A 15,148-nucleotide genomic window follows, 5' to 3' on the forward strand; every position below is an offset into this window, starting at 1 on the left:
AAGGCCCTGTCTTTTTTCTGGAGCTAAGTTTAGACCACCTAGATTGAAGATGGTCTAGTGGTAAAAGGCTTCCAAGCAAAACCATGCATTTCCTGGGGAACAACGAGGTCCAGGTATGGACAGGGCACCTGAAACATCAAGTTTGTTTTCCTCAAAGCCAATCACAAGGTGTGATACTTTGGATTACTGATGTAGATACCTCTTTGCTTAGTTCAAACGCCATGGTTTATTTAAAAAATAAAAATAAAAAAAAGAAAAAAAGGTGAAATTGCCAGAGTTGCCTTCCCCTGTATTCCTGGCTGTTAATTCTTTCTGTGGATCATATTAATCCTATGAATGACTCAAATGTCCTCTGCAGTACTGCAGCACACATCATTCTCCAGCCAAGCAAACAGTAAATAAAATATATTTTAATTAAAATTAGACAGGGATCTTAATGAATGGACCTGTATCATCTACCTATTTGTAGCCCACTGCCTTTAAAAAATAATACTTGCATCTCTCTTGTCATCAAGGAAGACTTTCAGTTTTTTCAAAATACCCTGTTGACACTTCTTCCAATGCTATGTATCTGCAGTTTAGGTTCATTTAAGCAGCTGTCATGAAATCAAGACAATCTGCTTTCTATTTTAATCGTGGCAATCAGAATAAGTTTATCCCCAACTCACTGAAATACATGTTACCTATTTGTAGGAGATTAAGACATGCTTAATGGGACAAACTCTGTTCTTAATCACACCTGCACAAGCTCATTCAGTTTGATTAAAATGATTGTGTACAAAAGTAATTAAGGACAGAATTTGAAACACTACTTAATAATCTGTCTTTAACACAGTCAGTGATTTCCTGTCTCTAACAAAATAGCCAACCTTTAATAAACACAGATAACATCAAAGATTTCTTTGGTTACTGCTTCACATTTCACATGATATCAGATTAACGTGCTGCTTTTCTTTTCTTTTCTTTTTTTCCCCTCAACAGCTCTCTGAGCTGCAGCTGTCTTGAATGTGTATTGCTGTGAGTGTAACAAACTGGCAGGACCACATCTGGAATATGAGTAGTTTGATCACCCATGTTCAAGACATGTGAGTTAAACTGGGAACAGCTGCAGAGAATGGCTGCTCGGACGATCATGGGAAGGAAAAAACTCTCAGAGAAAACAAAAGTGATAATTTGGTTTAGCCTTACAGAAGACAAGAATGGGGATAAGCTTATGCTCTGATGCATTTAAAAAGAGCGATAACAAATTCAAGAGAGGAAAGACAATTTCTTAAGCTAAAGGATAACATTGACAAAAGAATAAATTGAGCCATTCTGATTTGTGTTGTTTGTAACTAATTTCTAACAGTGAGACGAAGGAATTACTGAAGGAAACCTCCCATTGGAGTAGTGAGGATATCTAGTTTAAGATGAAGCATAGTTGCTATATGATAAAGGCTTACAGGGCTGCCAGTGACAGAAGACCAAACAGGACTCAGAATATCATTTTTGGCCTACTACATTTTACTGATTATTCAGGCAAAGGGAGAAATCTGTATGAAATGTAAAAGAATGACTTCAGCTCGTAAACAGTGGGAAACTAAGTTATCAGGCTAATGTTTTAACTTAGTAATCAAGTATGTGCTTAAATGATTTACTCTCCTGCTACCCTCCTTTCTACCTTTGAAGCCAACTCCTCTACACTTGAAACTTTTCTTGCACAATTAGTTGAAAATCAAGCATGAGAAAATGGGAAGATTTTTCTAAACACTGATGTTATATGGCAATGTTTAGTGCTACCTATGACTGAGAAATATTGGTAGTGACTGTTGCTTTAATTTCACAGCAGTAGTGTAAATAATAGACATCAACAAAGCACTGCAGTATAAATTTGAGTCATCGCATTTTTAAGAGTTGCAATACGCTTACCAGCACAACCTATTATTAACAAACACAATTATCTGATAAAACATCCTTTAGAAAAAGTTAATTCTAACTCCACAGTCTATGACTTCAAGTCACTAAACGTGGACACAAATATGGTTTCTACAAGCCCTGCAGGTGCTGTGTTTTCAAGATCTTTGAAGAGTAGTTTAATTATTTCCTTAAGCTGGTACAAAAACATCCTGAAAAAGCAACTGGAATTGAATTTCACTGTGCCTCCAGAGGTGCAACCAGATTATATCCTCCTTTCCATCTGTCATAGCTATGCAGTTCCTATGTGCCCTTGAACCTATGGTCTGGTAATACAGTTGTTTCAATTATCATATAGGAAAGGAGATGGGAAGATTGTAGTACCTGGTAACGTGTTTATTATGTTTATTTTCTCTTCATACAGTGAACACTTTAGTCCTCTCCAAATTATAATTTAGATCAGAAAGGTGGTCTAGAAGCCATCTCATTCAGTGTTCTGCTCAAAACAGATCCAGTCACACGAAGTTGCTCACTGCTTCATTTGATTAAGCCCTTTCTGAGGACAAAGCTTCCACAACCTCTCTGGGCAACCTGATAAATTCTCATCACCTTCATGGTGAAAATATTTTTCTAAGATTGAATCAGTGTTTCCCCTGTTGTAACTTGCATGCTACCTCTCATTCTATCATCCTGCATTTTGAAGAGTCTGTCTCCATCTTCTCTATACTAGGCTGCTGAAATCATCAGCTTCATCCTCTTGCTATTGAAATAGCAATTCTGAGTGGTCTCAATTCAGACAGTACTGAAGGTTCTTTCATATGTGTCCATCATTAACTGACAAATTTACCTGAAAGAGTGACATTTAATCAATTCGCAACAGGATGATGAGCAGTTGGCTAATTCTCTTCTGCAACTTCTAAACCTTCAGAATGTAAGGCACTAAATACTTTCTGAGCACTGCAGCCTCTGGGATTTGGGCACTTCAAATTCTGTATTCTAATCAGCAGTTACTACAGGAATCAATAAAATAAAACTAAGTGACAGTTCATGTGATAGAACTTGACGCTTTACTGAAAAAAATTTCCGTTAGTATTTTAGCAAGTCCACAGCAAGTGCTAATTGCAATCCTTTCACATACTTCTTGTGGGTTTGAGATGATTTATGTCAACTAAGCATTTACATTATGGAGTAAGCTAATATTTGCGTTACTACTGGGACTGTTCTGTTTCCCATTTTATCGAAACAAAATAATCTTTCCATAATTTGGAAAAATAGAGCAATAATTGCATACAATAGGCACTTGTTTTTGCAAGAAAGTGTTTGAAAGTACCAGTTATATTACACTTCTGAGCAATATATTTGAAAGCTAAGAACTCCTAATACTGAGTAATTAAGCTGTTACTTGATTAAGATTTTAGGACAAAGATTCAGACATTATTTTCAGTTTTGTGTCTTCCTTCCCTGTTTTCAGTATAACCTAGTAAGCACTAAACTTCTGTATTACTCTTCTCCAACTGAAATTTAAGCAACACTATGAATATGACCAAATTCTACAGCCAGTTTTGATATGAGTCCAATGGATTCTGGCAGATGGTGTAATTTCCATTTTCCTCTAATTCTGTCTGCATGGAAGAATGTGTAATTTAAAGTTGGGGCTGGTTTACTTCAAAAAAATACAATCTCTTACACCCTCCTTTGAGTTGTTTTTCCTGCTGCATCTTTCTTATCAAGCTTTCTGGCAAACAAATTACATTTCCTTCAGCCTGTCATAAATCCATTGGACCCTGCAGGCAAGTTCAGAGAGGACATTAAAGGAGATGTAAATAACATATTCACAATAAATAATTACTTTCTGATGAGGATGGAAGAATTTAAATTACATCCATTTAGATTATGTCAATTGCAGTTTTTACTGTTGCTAATCTTTGAAAAGAAGTAATAATCCTGTAAGAATTTCCATGCCATGGTGTTTAAGAGGCATAAATACAATGTGCCATCAGATAGTGACCAAGCACGAAGAGTGCAAAGCCGAACAGTGCAATGTATCATTTCAGCACCTACTAGTGAAATAGCCTATTCTATCCCATTCTGCCCATTAGCAGTGAAAATGTTCTATTTGAAGCCATGAGCGGTGATAGCTCTTCAAGTACTCAGTATTCACACTGGTCTCAAAGAAACTCTTTGGAGTAATTCCTTTTACTCACAAATCTACACTAACATCCTCAGAGCTAATAACTCATCATTGCCAAATATACGGAATCCACAGATATCAGTGATAAACCAGAAAAAGCATTTGTCTATTTAGCCTTGTGTTGATAGCCTATACTAACTATGGTAGTGTTTTGCAGTTGGATGAATTCTGCAGGTTTCTGGATAAAATGCATTATCTTTTTTATTAATTTATTTTGAAACATTTTACAAGGACTATAATAGACGTTCACTGAGTCTTTACATTCTTTCTAGCTATAAAAAAGCCTGCTAGTCTGAATGGTAACTATTGTTTACTACCCCACTGATCCATAAAGCTGTTCCAGTAGCCAACAAGTGTACCTGAAAATTCCAGGTATAAATTGTTGACATCACTCAAAAAACATTTAGATTTAAAAGCAACAAAATGTAAATATAGTACCCTAGCTTTGTGCACACTTCTACTTGCTGTTTGTCCTCAAAAATAAATCTGCTGACTTTGGAAATATGACTATTTTATCCTTGGTTATATTTATATTCCTCTGTGAAATCGTCGTGTACTATCACAAAGCCCTTGAGAGTTGTAAGGAATGCAGTTACTGTGTATTTGTGGGTCAGATTCAGCTTTCAGTTACAGAGATATACATTGAAAAAACCTCATTAAAGTTGGCCTATTACCCTGCGCTCATGGCATTCTGAGATCAGACCTTGGCTCAGAGAAATGTATTTTCATGTGAGATTTAACTTCAAATGCAGTCTCTTTTACTGCTTGTCTGAAGCAAATAGAAGATTATTAATACAAAATTTTGCTGGAAGATGCACACTTATATCACCCTTTCAAATTCCAAATACATTTTTCATCATGATGAAGCTTAAAAGAGCAATAAGGTTTCTCCATCATGCAATGAAATGGCATAAATCTGTGACAACACTGCCATTAAGTAACAAAAGCATCTGAAAGCAAAGCATAGCCTCCTTTTCTCTCTCCTTATCTATGCAGTCTAACACATATGTAGGCCATCTTATGTACCACCCTGCAAGCGACTGTCTCACTGCAAATATTCCAGCCAGCTATACTGAAACATTGCATATTTAGTACACTCAGTAATACATTTAATTAAAACTCAGGAGGCAAGCCACTGCATACTAGAATAAATGTATCTTATATAATGCTTTTTGCCCCTCCCATGTGATTTTCAGAACTGCTTTTGTTCAGAATTAACTTAAACAGTTTATCACTCATCAAGATTGGTTTTGAAGCTATGTTTAGTTGTATGTAATGATATATATACTCCCTCAGAGCCTACTTCAGCATCTCTTTATTCTTTAGCCAAGATTATCTGCAGCAATACTTGCTAACAAAAACTGCCAGTATATTTTGTTTAATAACATATTTGTCATTTTATCAGATGTTAAATTTACCCACAACTGTAGCTGAAGCTCTCCAATAGCTGACATCTGAAATCATTACTCAAAGCTGCCTGCCAGTCTTTCTACACTTACTCTGTCTTATGGTTTGTATAACAGTGAAATCTCTCATTTTCCTTTGGTTGCTTTACTACATAGCAAAATAAATTCAGACACAGATCAATACATTTAACTGCTCATTCCCCTGTTCCAGAGCCTTGGCCAGCAAAAGATCATGCACCACCACTAAAAATTAACTGCCTCTAAGGAGTTAATCTATATCTAGTTCATGTATAAAAGCTAACAGCCAGCAAGCTTTTCTCTCTGCCCAAAATACTGGAACACTTTCGAACGCTTGCAGAAGTTTGTATGTGATTCTTCTTCTAATATCCTACAAGTCATATTCTCTGAAAACGTCAGCAGTTTAATTTAGGATTCTTTTAGCAAATGGTGTATTTTAAGCAAACATTATCAGATATCAGCAAATAAATGTTGAGGTTCTTAAACTGCACACAGGAATATTCTCACTGGAAACCTGACTCAGCCATGACCTTTCAAAAACAGAGCAGGAAATTCATAACGTGACTTGGATTTCCAATCAAAATATCCCAAATTTTAAACGGCAAATATTTGTGATGGAGTGCCTTCATATAAAGTAGAGAATCAGTGTTCCAGGGAGAAATTTTTTGTGAAGCAGTATTACTTAAAACATAATATCAGAAAAACGTGTGATGCTGTGACAGCATGTGGAACCTGGGAGATAAGAAACATGACAGTGTGATAGCTCATCATGTTCTCCATTTTAGCTCTCTTTTCTAAATGGTAACACAAAACCAATTTTCCTGAGTGACCTTACCTATAAATGAAAGGGGCTACTGTGGCAGTATTAGGGTGGCTGTATTGCTGTTGCTGAGGAAGTTGGACAACACCATTCCCCGAGCTTTGGCCGCTGCTTGTTGCTGTGCCTGACAGAGCTGTGGAGGGCCCCGGGGTGAGAGCAGTGCTTGGTTCTTTCCCTTCAGAAAAAGCAAGCCCACAGGAAGGAGAAGCCTTCTCGTTAAGTTGGGACTTAGGTGTTGGTTGGGACTGGTTTCCTTTTGTAGTCCTCAGTTTCTCAGCTTCCTTACTTCCCACACATGCAGATGAAGTACTTTGCTTTGCTGTTGGCACCTTTGATCCAGGTTTTGGGATCCCACTAGAAGATGGTATTAAACTTTCCTTCTTGGCTGTTGCTGTCTTGCTTCCCTTTGGGATTAAGCTTGCAATTTTTGAGCTCTTCTTTGTAGATGTTTCAGTGACCTGGTCCTTCTCTTCCTTGACAGTTTTCTCAGTGCAAACTTTGTTTTTGTCCCTGTTCTTTTCCTCTTTGTCCTTTGGCTGTAGCAAGGACTTTTTATTGCTGAGATTTTTGCTTCCAGCTTTTGGAGGAGTTAACTTCGGCGATACTTTAGGACTGCTACTTGTGGAACCACTGCTGTTCATCCCACCACTTAGCACATCCACCTCACCACACTCTGAAAAGGTGTCATCCTCTCTCCCGCTGTCACTGGGCCCTGAGCTCAGCGACAAAGGCGGTCTCAGAGCAGTCCTAGCATTAACCAACTTGAATTTTTCCAGCATAGATTTTTGTCCAGATGAAGGGGGCTTCACACCTTCAGAAGGGGGCGGCTTAAGCCTGTCTGAGGATGGAGTAGGGGAGGTTGCAGGACTGGGCTGCTTCACGGATAGCATGGTCGAGGTCGCGCTGTGTTTGACATTCATGGATTTGCTGCGCCAAGGCTTGCTGGCACTTGGAGAGGGTATGGCAGAGACCTGCTGCTGCCCAGTGCTGGTGGGATGCTGCACATTTCCATTCATGCCTGCAGATGGGTGAGGGCCTTTTGGTGAATCTGCTTAAAAAACAGAAAGAATGACAATGGTACAATTATTCTCTCATCATCTCCTGCCTAAAGGTAACAGCACACCCCCCAGCATAAAAAGCACAATCACATAAAAACTTTCACAAATCAAGGTAAATGTGATTTCTAATAAATATATTTTGCAAGTGTACAGAGCACACAAGAATATATGATCAAAATGCCTTTTTTCCCACCATTATGGTGTTGCACAATACTTCCTGCTATGAGCTCAAGCATGCCTGAAGATGCCTGACTTGTAACCATCCCATTATACAAATTAAACCTTCCAATGTAAAGATTTTATCTTTAATAAGTTGTTTTAAAAAAAAAAAATCCAATCAGTCTAATAACAAAAAAATCTGAAAGGACAAAGGAAAAAAGAATGCTACAAACATTGGAAGAAAGCAAAACAAAACAAAACAACTACAACAACAAAAACTGAGAAAGATGGTATTTTTGGTGTTTATCTAAATATATATATATGTCTATCATAGAAGCGTAGAATCATAGAATTGCTCAGGTTGGAAAAGCCCTTCAAGATCACTGAGTCCAACCACAACCTAACCAAACTACCCTAACTAACAACCCTCCACTAAATCATGTCCCTGAGCACCACATCCAAACGGTTTTTAAACACATTCAGAGATGGTGACTCAACAACCTCCCTGTGGAGCCTATTCCAGTGCTTAACGACCCTTTCTGTAAAGAACTGTTTCCTGATATCCAACCTAAACTTACCCTGGTGCAACTTGAGGCCATTTCCCCTCATCCTGTCATCAGTGAGAAGAGACCAACCCCGCTCTTGCTGTAAGCACCTTTCAGATATTGGAAGAGAGCAATAAGGTCTCCCCTTAGCCTCCTTTTCCCCAGACTAAACAGCCCCAGCTCCTTCAGTTGTTACTCATAGGGCATATTCTCCAAGCCCCTCACAAGCCTTGTTGTCTTTCTTTGGACCTGCTCCAGCACCTCAATGTCTGTACTGGGGTGCCGAAAACTGAACACAGTACTGGAGGTGAGGCCTCACCAGTTCCCAACAGGGGCAGGATGACTTCCCTAGTCCTGCTCACCTTGAGACTACAAAACATGTAACAGAAATACAGTTCATATAGTAGAAAAACTATGCTTGATATTTCACTTACACAAGAGGACAAAGTTATACCCTGTGGCTCCCCTGTCTAAGTAATACAGCAGAGGAAGACAGAAAGGACATATCTGTCTCCAGCACAGTTTGAAGCTGTGTGCAATTTCCATTTTTTCAGTCTCAGCCCTTAGGCCATAGTATGGATTAGACTACCCACCTAGAAGTCTCAAGGTCAATAATACAGGAAAAGGGGGATTTTGAGCATCTCGGGAGAAGAACTGTTTTTTCTTTAACAAATAGAATGCACACATAACAAAATGTACTGATCTAAGCACAATAATTATTAACACAATAGAAATGTAACAGCCCCTACTTATTAACTCTATTGCCAATTGCACTCCAGAAATCCAATCACTTCCACCTTCCATAGATGTCTTAAATGCCATCTGCCTGGAGTATTTCATGTGCACAGAAGATTTCGAGAATATTTTGAATGCTGGGTCCATTTGATTGGCAATAAAACATTAACTGACATGAGTGGCCTCAGAGCATTTTTTGGGAGAGGTGAGGCGATGGCTTATTTCTCTGGCTCCAGGCAGCATCATGCATACAGAGATGTGCTGCTGCAGAACTGTTCCCCACTCCATGACCAAGGCAGGAACTGTGGCTGGGCCCCTGCTATTTTCTGGTGAGCCTCAGATCCTGGAACAGAGCCTGGGGCGAACAACAGCTGTTACATATTAATACAGCCCTCAGGCTTCCTTAATTTATATCAGGGATCAGCCCTATGGCTGATAGCCTAGGACTGGGTGTGCATGAGGACCTTCTTGCACATATGCATTGCCTTCCACTAAACATGCCTTCATTGCACAGGAGGATTGGGGTATTTAGCTATCCCAGTGGTACTGCAGTTGAAAATTCACCTAAAGTATGTGCAAAATTAATGAAGAATAGATGTAACAATCTGAGCACAGCAGGATGTCACTGAATTTTCTTGAATTAATTCTGTTATACTTGTCTGGCTTCAGGCTGTTAGTTTTACCAAAAAAGAAAGCATCCTGATTCTAAAGAAGAGTACAAGCACTGCCATATTTCCTGCTATATAATACTGAACTAATGGGGAAAAAAATGTAAAAAGAGAAGTATTCACTATTTCACCACCAGCTTGTTCTGCCACATATGTAACACATGCAGATTCCAGAACCACTGATTTTTATTTGATCCCTATGTCACAAACCATAAACAGCATCAAAAGGTACAAACAGAGAACTTGCCTTTTATATTAAATCTGAAGTTTCCACTGCACATTATCAAGAAATAGAGAGAATGTGCATGTAATTAATGATGTGGAATAGAAAGATTTATCCACTCCTAGTCCAAATGTATGACTTGAAGCTGTACATCCTTCATTGCTTTCCGAGCAATTGGCTTTAGCTCTAGCTGCTCATTATATGAAATCTGTCCCCACCTTGTGGTGCTTTTGTACTATAAACTAGGACAAAATTTTCATATTTATATACACTAAATTTTACAAGCAGATGGGCTTCTTTTATAGGTTCCCATTCCTTTATTATTGAAAGGCATAATCAAGTTCTGGTGAAAACAATCCTGCATTCTGCTTGGGAGCTTTGTGCTGCAGGGCTCAGCTCAATCTCCTTTGGGAAAGCATAACTTCAGCCCCTTAGGTGTGCACTGCAGAAAGTGAAATTGGCTCCAGAACTCAATATACAGTCCTTCTCATCTGCTTTCTCATCACTGATCTTTGCTGTATTCGGTGCTAGTAGGGAAGACGGGCTCTGAGAGAACAGCTCCCAGCTGCAGCATAGCCAGGCAGTGATTTTCCAGATATACTGGAGCAGGCATAGAGTTTCCAGCAGGCTTATTAATAACGCTATGCCAGGTGCCCGGATCATAGCACTCAATGTTAGTCACTCACACCAGAAAGGTTAACAGAAAATGGAAAAGCTGTAAGGGATAGCTGTAAGGATGCCTGACAGAATGGGAGCTCTGTGTAGTGATTTCAGCCAGTTCAGCTATCACGTTCCAACCAGAGAAAGCAGCCATCTCTTATCAGAACAGGAGGATAACACCACCAGGGATCACTGGTGGCATACATGCACCAGAGCACATGTTAACAAATTGGCAGTGGGTGCACATACTGACCACAGAATAATGATGCAGCCATCAGAAAATGGGGATCTAGAGTCATTATGAAAAAAATAATTAGAAAAGCATTGAAATTGATTTAGGACAATATATAAACAACATTTTATGTTGTAAAGGTAGGCAATTATTTTGGTGACATAAAGGTCCTTATTAGTATTCAGAGACAGTGTTCCTAAGCTCTGAAATGTAAATATTTGTAGGTTTGGTTTTTTTAATGTTAAATTTGCCTTGAATTATTTTGCTGTTATTCTCAAAATGCTGTGCCTTATTACCTGTGTGAACCATTAGTTTCTTCAAAGAGTTTTATTTTCCCAGTTCTCTTTTCCTCTGTATTTCACTAAATCCAAAGGACATAGATGTGGTGTCACCTGAATAACTTCTTGCAACCCATCCTAAAGCTGTAAAGTCCAGGGCAAGAAAAAGACTCAAAGTTCCACTGCAAAGTTTCTGCACATGACATCTTTATCATTTTGGTGCATCTTTTATTTTTTTTTTTACCTTGGATTTGATCACTATAACATAATGTTACCTATATCATGGCAATGCATTATGTCCATGAGTGAAAATTGGACTGTTCTGAATGAGCAGCAAAACTGCTTTCACTAAAGGGGACTTTGGCTTTCATATGGTATAAACCACGTACTAAGCAACATTCAGAAGAGATAACATTAAATAACCTACTAAATAATGACACATTACATAGCAGACACTTATTACATCTTATTCTGGACCGCTTTAACTCTCCTTTATGTCTATACCTGTATATCCTTTCCTTACTGTGACTGAGCTGAAAACTGTGTAATAGGAGAACAAATTTCAAGTATTACTTATAATTGGATCAAAAAACTCTTATGTACATCTTTTCTAAGATCTCTTTATAGCACATACAGGAAGTTGTACAGCAGAAAAAAAGAAAAAAAAAAAAAAAAAAAGCAGTATCAACAGTGGTCTGACCTTGAAGAGGTTTGTATATTCTCAGTTTCTCAGTTCTATTACCTATTTGCATAATGCATGGCATCCCCTTTTCTGCTTCACTTTATGCAGCCCTAATGAAGAATCAGTTGTTTGCTATACGATCAAAGTCTCAGAAATTAGTGTATGCGGACTGTATGTCCGTTACAACCTGCTGAAGTTGTCTTTCTGCAAGCATCAAGAAGCAAAAATTAAAATACTAGGCTTACTGTGTGTGCTGGAATGTTAGGATAGATTCTTTTTTCAAGGTATAGTGCCACTTTTTTTTAAACAGACATTTGTTATTATCAGTACTGCTACTGTGAGGGTTCAGGTTTGTCTCAGAAAAAATTCTTCAGAAACACAGAACACTCTCAAGTACTCAAAAATTAATAAAACTAGGAAGTTTCATTGTAACATTTTAAAAATAGCCATTATAATCATTTCATTTTTAAAATATCATGCTACAACTACTTTTCTAGTTCGGCAAAGAAGTAGTTTAGTGAATTGAAATACCGATTCCCCTGTGTTCTGTCAGTGTATTATAAAAGAAAAAAAAACATATAGCTATCCTCGCATTTTTTCCTCGCAGTCATTTTCTCTAGCATTTTCTTTATACACATATTGTAAAACCTGTATTCAGCTTATATTTGCATGAAAAATCAATATTCCTCCATCTGTTTTGCTGTTTTTTCAAAGGAAGAAAAGAAAGCAGATAGAAACATCTAATATGCAATACTTAATTTAGTTACGCAACATTATATTTTCTATATCCTGTAAAAAGAACTGGATGCTTTTTATACAAACAAAGCCACCCTTATCTTCTTGCTAGCGATGACTTCACTAAAAACCTCATCAATGTTCTCATCCCCTGCTGTGAAGAAATGAGTAAGCAAAGAAATCCATCATGCAAAAAGCCATGAAAATGTGCAATGCCATGTAAACCTTAGCAGTTCAAAGACAGTTTTCAACTAATGAACCAAGAGCAATCATAGCAACAAGCATACCAAACCTTGAATCATTTCACTCTTTTACATATTTCAATAGAAAATTATGTCAATATTACAAAGTAATTCTAAAACCTGAACTTGCTGTACATACCTTCACTCAAGCGGCCACATCTCCTACTTCATAACTTCACTATCGTATTTGTGAACTAACTGTCTGCTCAGTTTATTCTCTGATCTCTTTTTAGTTTTAGTCTGTATGTCTTGCAATAAACAAGTCCTTAATAAAATAAACTGCACTACAGAGCTAACTAAAACATTCAACTGATAGTAAAAGTAAAAAAGTAACTATTGAAAGAATGGTTTTATATCTTCAGATACAGCTAGGGGCAAACTGTGTTCATCAGAATTTTATAAAAAAAAAAAATCTGGATAGCTGCCTGTTGCTTGGATGAAGAACATTCACTGCATACTTGTTCCTCCCACAGACCCCAAGGATGCAAATGGGTACTATGTATATTGTATCATTTTCAACTGTATTCTAACCCAGAGATATGAATAAAATGTTGTTCATTACACAGAGAGAGAAAGAAGGGGAGGACTGGACTAGTTACACAACTCAGAAGGCTGAATTTTTACATTTTTATTTCTGAGATAAAGCCTGAAGAGGCACATTTTCCAGGAAAACAGCATCAGAGGACTGATGAAATGGAAGGACTAAGGGAAGTTTGTTTGAAAAACAGACAATCATGCTTAAAGAAGGCAATAAAACATGACCATTGAATTCAAATCCCTGCCAAATTTCATTACGTTTGACCTAATTTCCAATTCTCTGTTCAGTCTGACATAGGGTCCTGAAACAATAGACATATGTGATATTCTCGTGTATAGGTAACATTCATCTCCTTTAGTCGCTCAGATGCAAAGCTCTCATGAAAAACACGGCAGCCTTCCTATGGTATGAGTGGACCTGAACATGGACCAAGATTATAGGCAAGCAATATGGATTTATTTTCCCTTCAGAAGTATCACTCGAGGACCTTTCTATCAAAGAGGGATGAAATACTCATTAACATCTTGAAAGGTTTCCATTCTTAAATTCTACCCCAACTCAATCACAAGTCCTAATTCAGAGGGCTGACTCCATGGTGCTTCCTCCACAAGTCTAAAAATTGTATTTATTTCTTTGACCCTTGTGGATAGAGCTATTTTTTTTTCATCGTGTATTACTTCCGTAGAGTAAGTTGTCTAACTTTAATCACTTACCTTTTTCATTACCATTTGCATATTGTGGAGGCTTGTTTTTGTCAATGCTGTTAAAGCTCTGGCTTCTCCGATTTAAATTGGAAGCTCCCTGAACTTTGGTACTGCTGCCTGCAGCTGGCACTCTTGAGGGTCCTGGAAGCCTAGAAGTAGAATCAGAAACTGGTTTGTTGTATGCAATGCGACATATAGAAGAGGCGGTATGCAAATATCAGACCAGAACTCAAAACCAATGACCAAAACCAATGATTTTATGTAAGCAACAATAAACAGGAGGATTCAAATTGGGTAGACTCAACAAATGAAAATAAAAGCTTATCTTTATGCACACAGAAGAGAAAAAAAGATGCTTTCTAGATTCGCAAGACACGTAAGAAGATGCTTTGCATTTGCCATTAACATTGCTGAAACAGATTCACCTTAAAAGACCATTAAAGCGCAGCATCAACTTGTATTTAAATAAGTTACTTTTCAAGAGTAAATTTTACAGTAATTGATTAAAACACAACAATATATAACTGAAACATATTTCATTTGTCTAACTGTACTCAATACTCTACAGCTGCATTTAACACAAAAGCTGGTATTTCAGTTTTCTTATTTGGTTATTTTCCAGAAGACTATTGTCTTTAGCAATTCTACCTCTTCAAGCTTGTAATTTCAAATAAGAGTATTGAAAACAAATGTTTCACCTAAACACTACAGAAGAATGCATGCCTTTTTGATACAAGTACACAATGTAGGTTATGCAGTTCGTTTGTTAGTGTTTGCTGCCACCATCTGAACCTTACAGGGTGGCTATGCAAAGGAAAAAAATGCAGTCTGATATCCCAAGTTTAAGCAAGTGTAAGCTTGCACTGTTTTCTGTCTGAATCTGCTCTTTGATGAAAGATTCTTTAACACATCCTTGCATCAAACTTTCTGCAGCATCTTTGCGGGTCACTCCACTTCTTTCCACTTTGGTTCTCTGACAGACAAAATGAAATGCTTAAATTGGAAAGACACTTTTTCCATAGGAGAAGAATATCTATCTTGCGTTTTTCATTTATTGCAATGATATAATGATTTTAATAATGTCAATGCAAATTAAGTCAGATGTATTTAATTATGCTACACTATATGATGAAATAACAGCATGAGAAGGGAGAAAAACATCACAGTACAATGAATTACAAAATGCTAGATTTCTTGTAAACTTTTTATGTTGACTATTCTAGTGTAACAGAAAGGTTCAAATTTTGTTTTCATGAGCAGACACGTGTAAACAGCTCCATGTTGTCTTCCTTTACCAATTTAAGCCTCAGAGAGCTAATCCATCCATTATTTTTACGGCTCCTCCTGGCCGCCAGCCTGCC

General features: G+C 37.6%; 1 protein-coding gene across 8 annotated transcripts in view; it reads right to left on the reverse strand.

Moving 5' to 3' along the window:
- Positions 1 to 15,148, reverse strand: part of NAV3 (neuron navigator 3) — a 524,389-nt gene that overhangs the window by 117,051 nt on the left and 392,190 nt on the right. For 7 of the 8 annotated variants that reach the window (XM_052668319.1, XM_052668318.1, XM_052668317.1 and 4 more), the window contains 2 exons: positions 13,797 to 13,936; positions 6,344 to 7,379 (listed from right to left, as the gene is read on the reverse strand). In XM_052668319.1, coding sequence (XP_052524279.1) covers positions 6,344 to 7,379; positions 13,797 to 13,936 — 1,176 coding nt within the window. The remainder of the gene's footprint in view (positions 1 to 6,343; positions 7,380 to 13,796; positions 13,937 to 15,148) is intronic. The other variant, XM_052668316.1, reaches the window with a different exon arrangement.

Source organism: Tympanuchus pallidicinctus, unplaced genomic scaffold, assembly GCF_026119805.1.
Source record: "Tympanuchus pallidicinctus isolate F22 unplaced genomic scaffold, pur_lepc_1.0 scaffold8, whole genome shotgun sequence".
Taxonomy (NCBI): domain Eukaryota; kingdom Metazoa; phylum Chordata; class Aves; order Galliformes; family Phasianidae; genus Tympanuchus; species Tympanuchus pallidicinctus.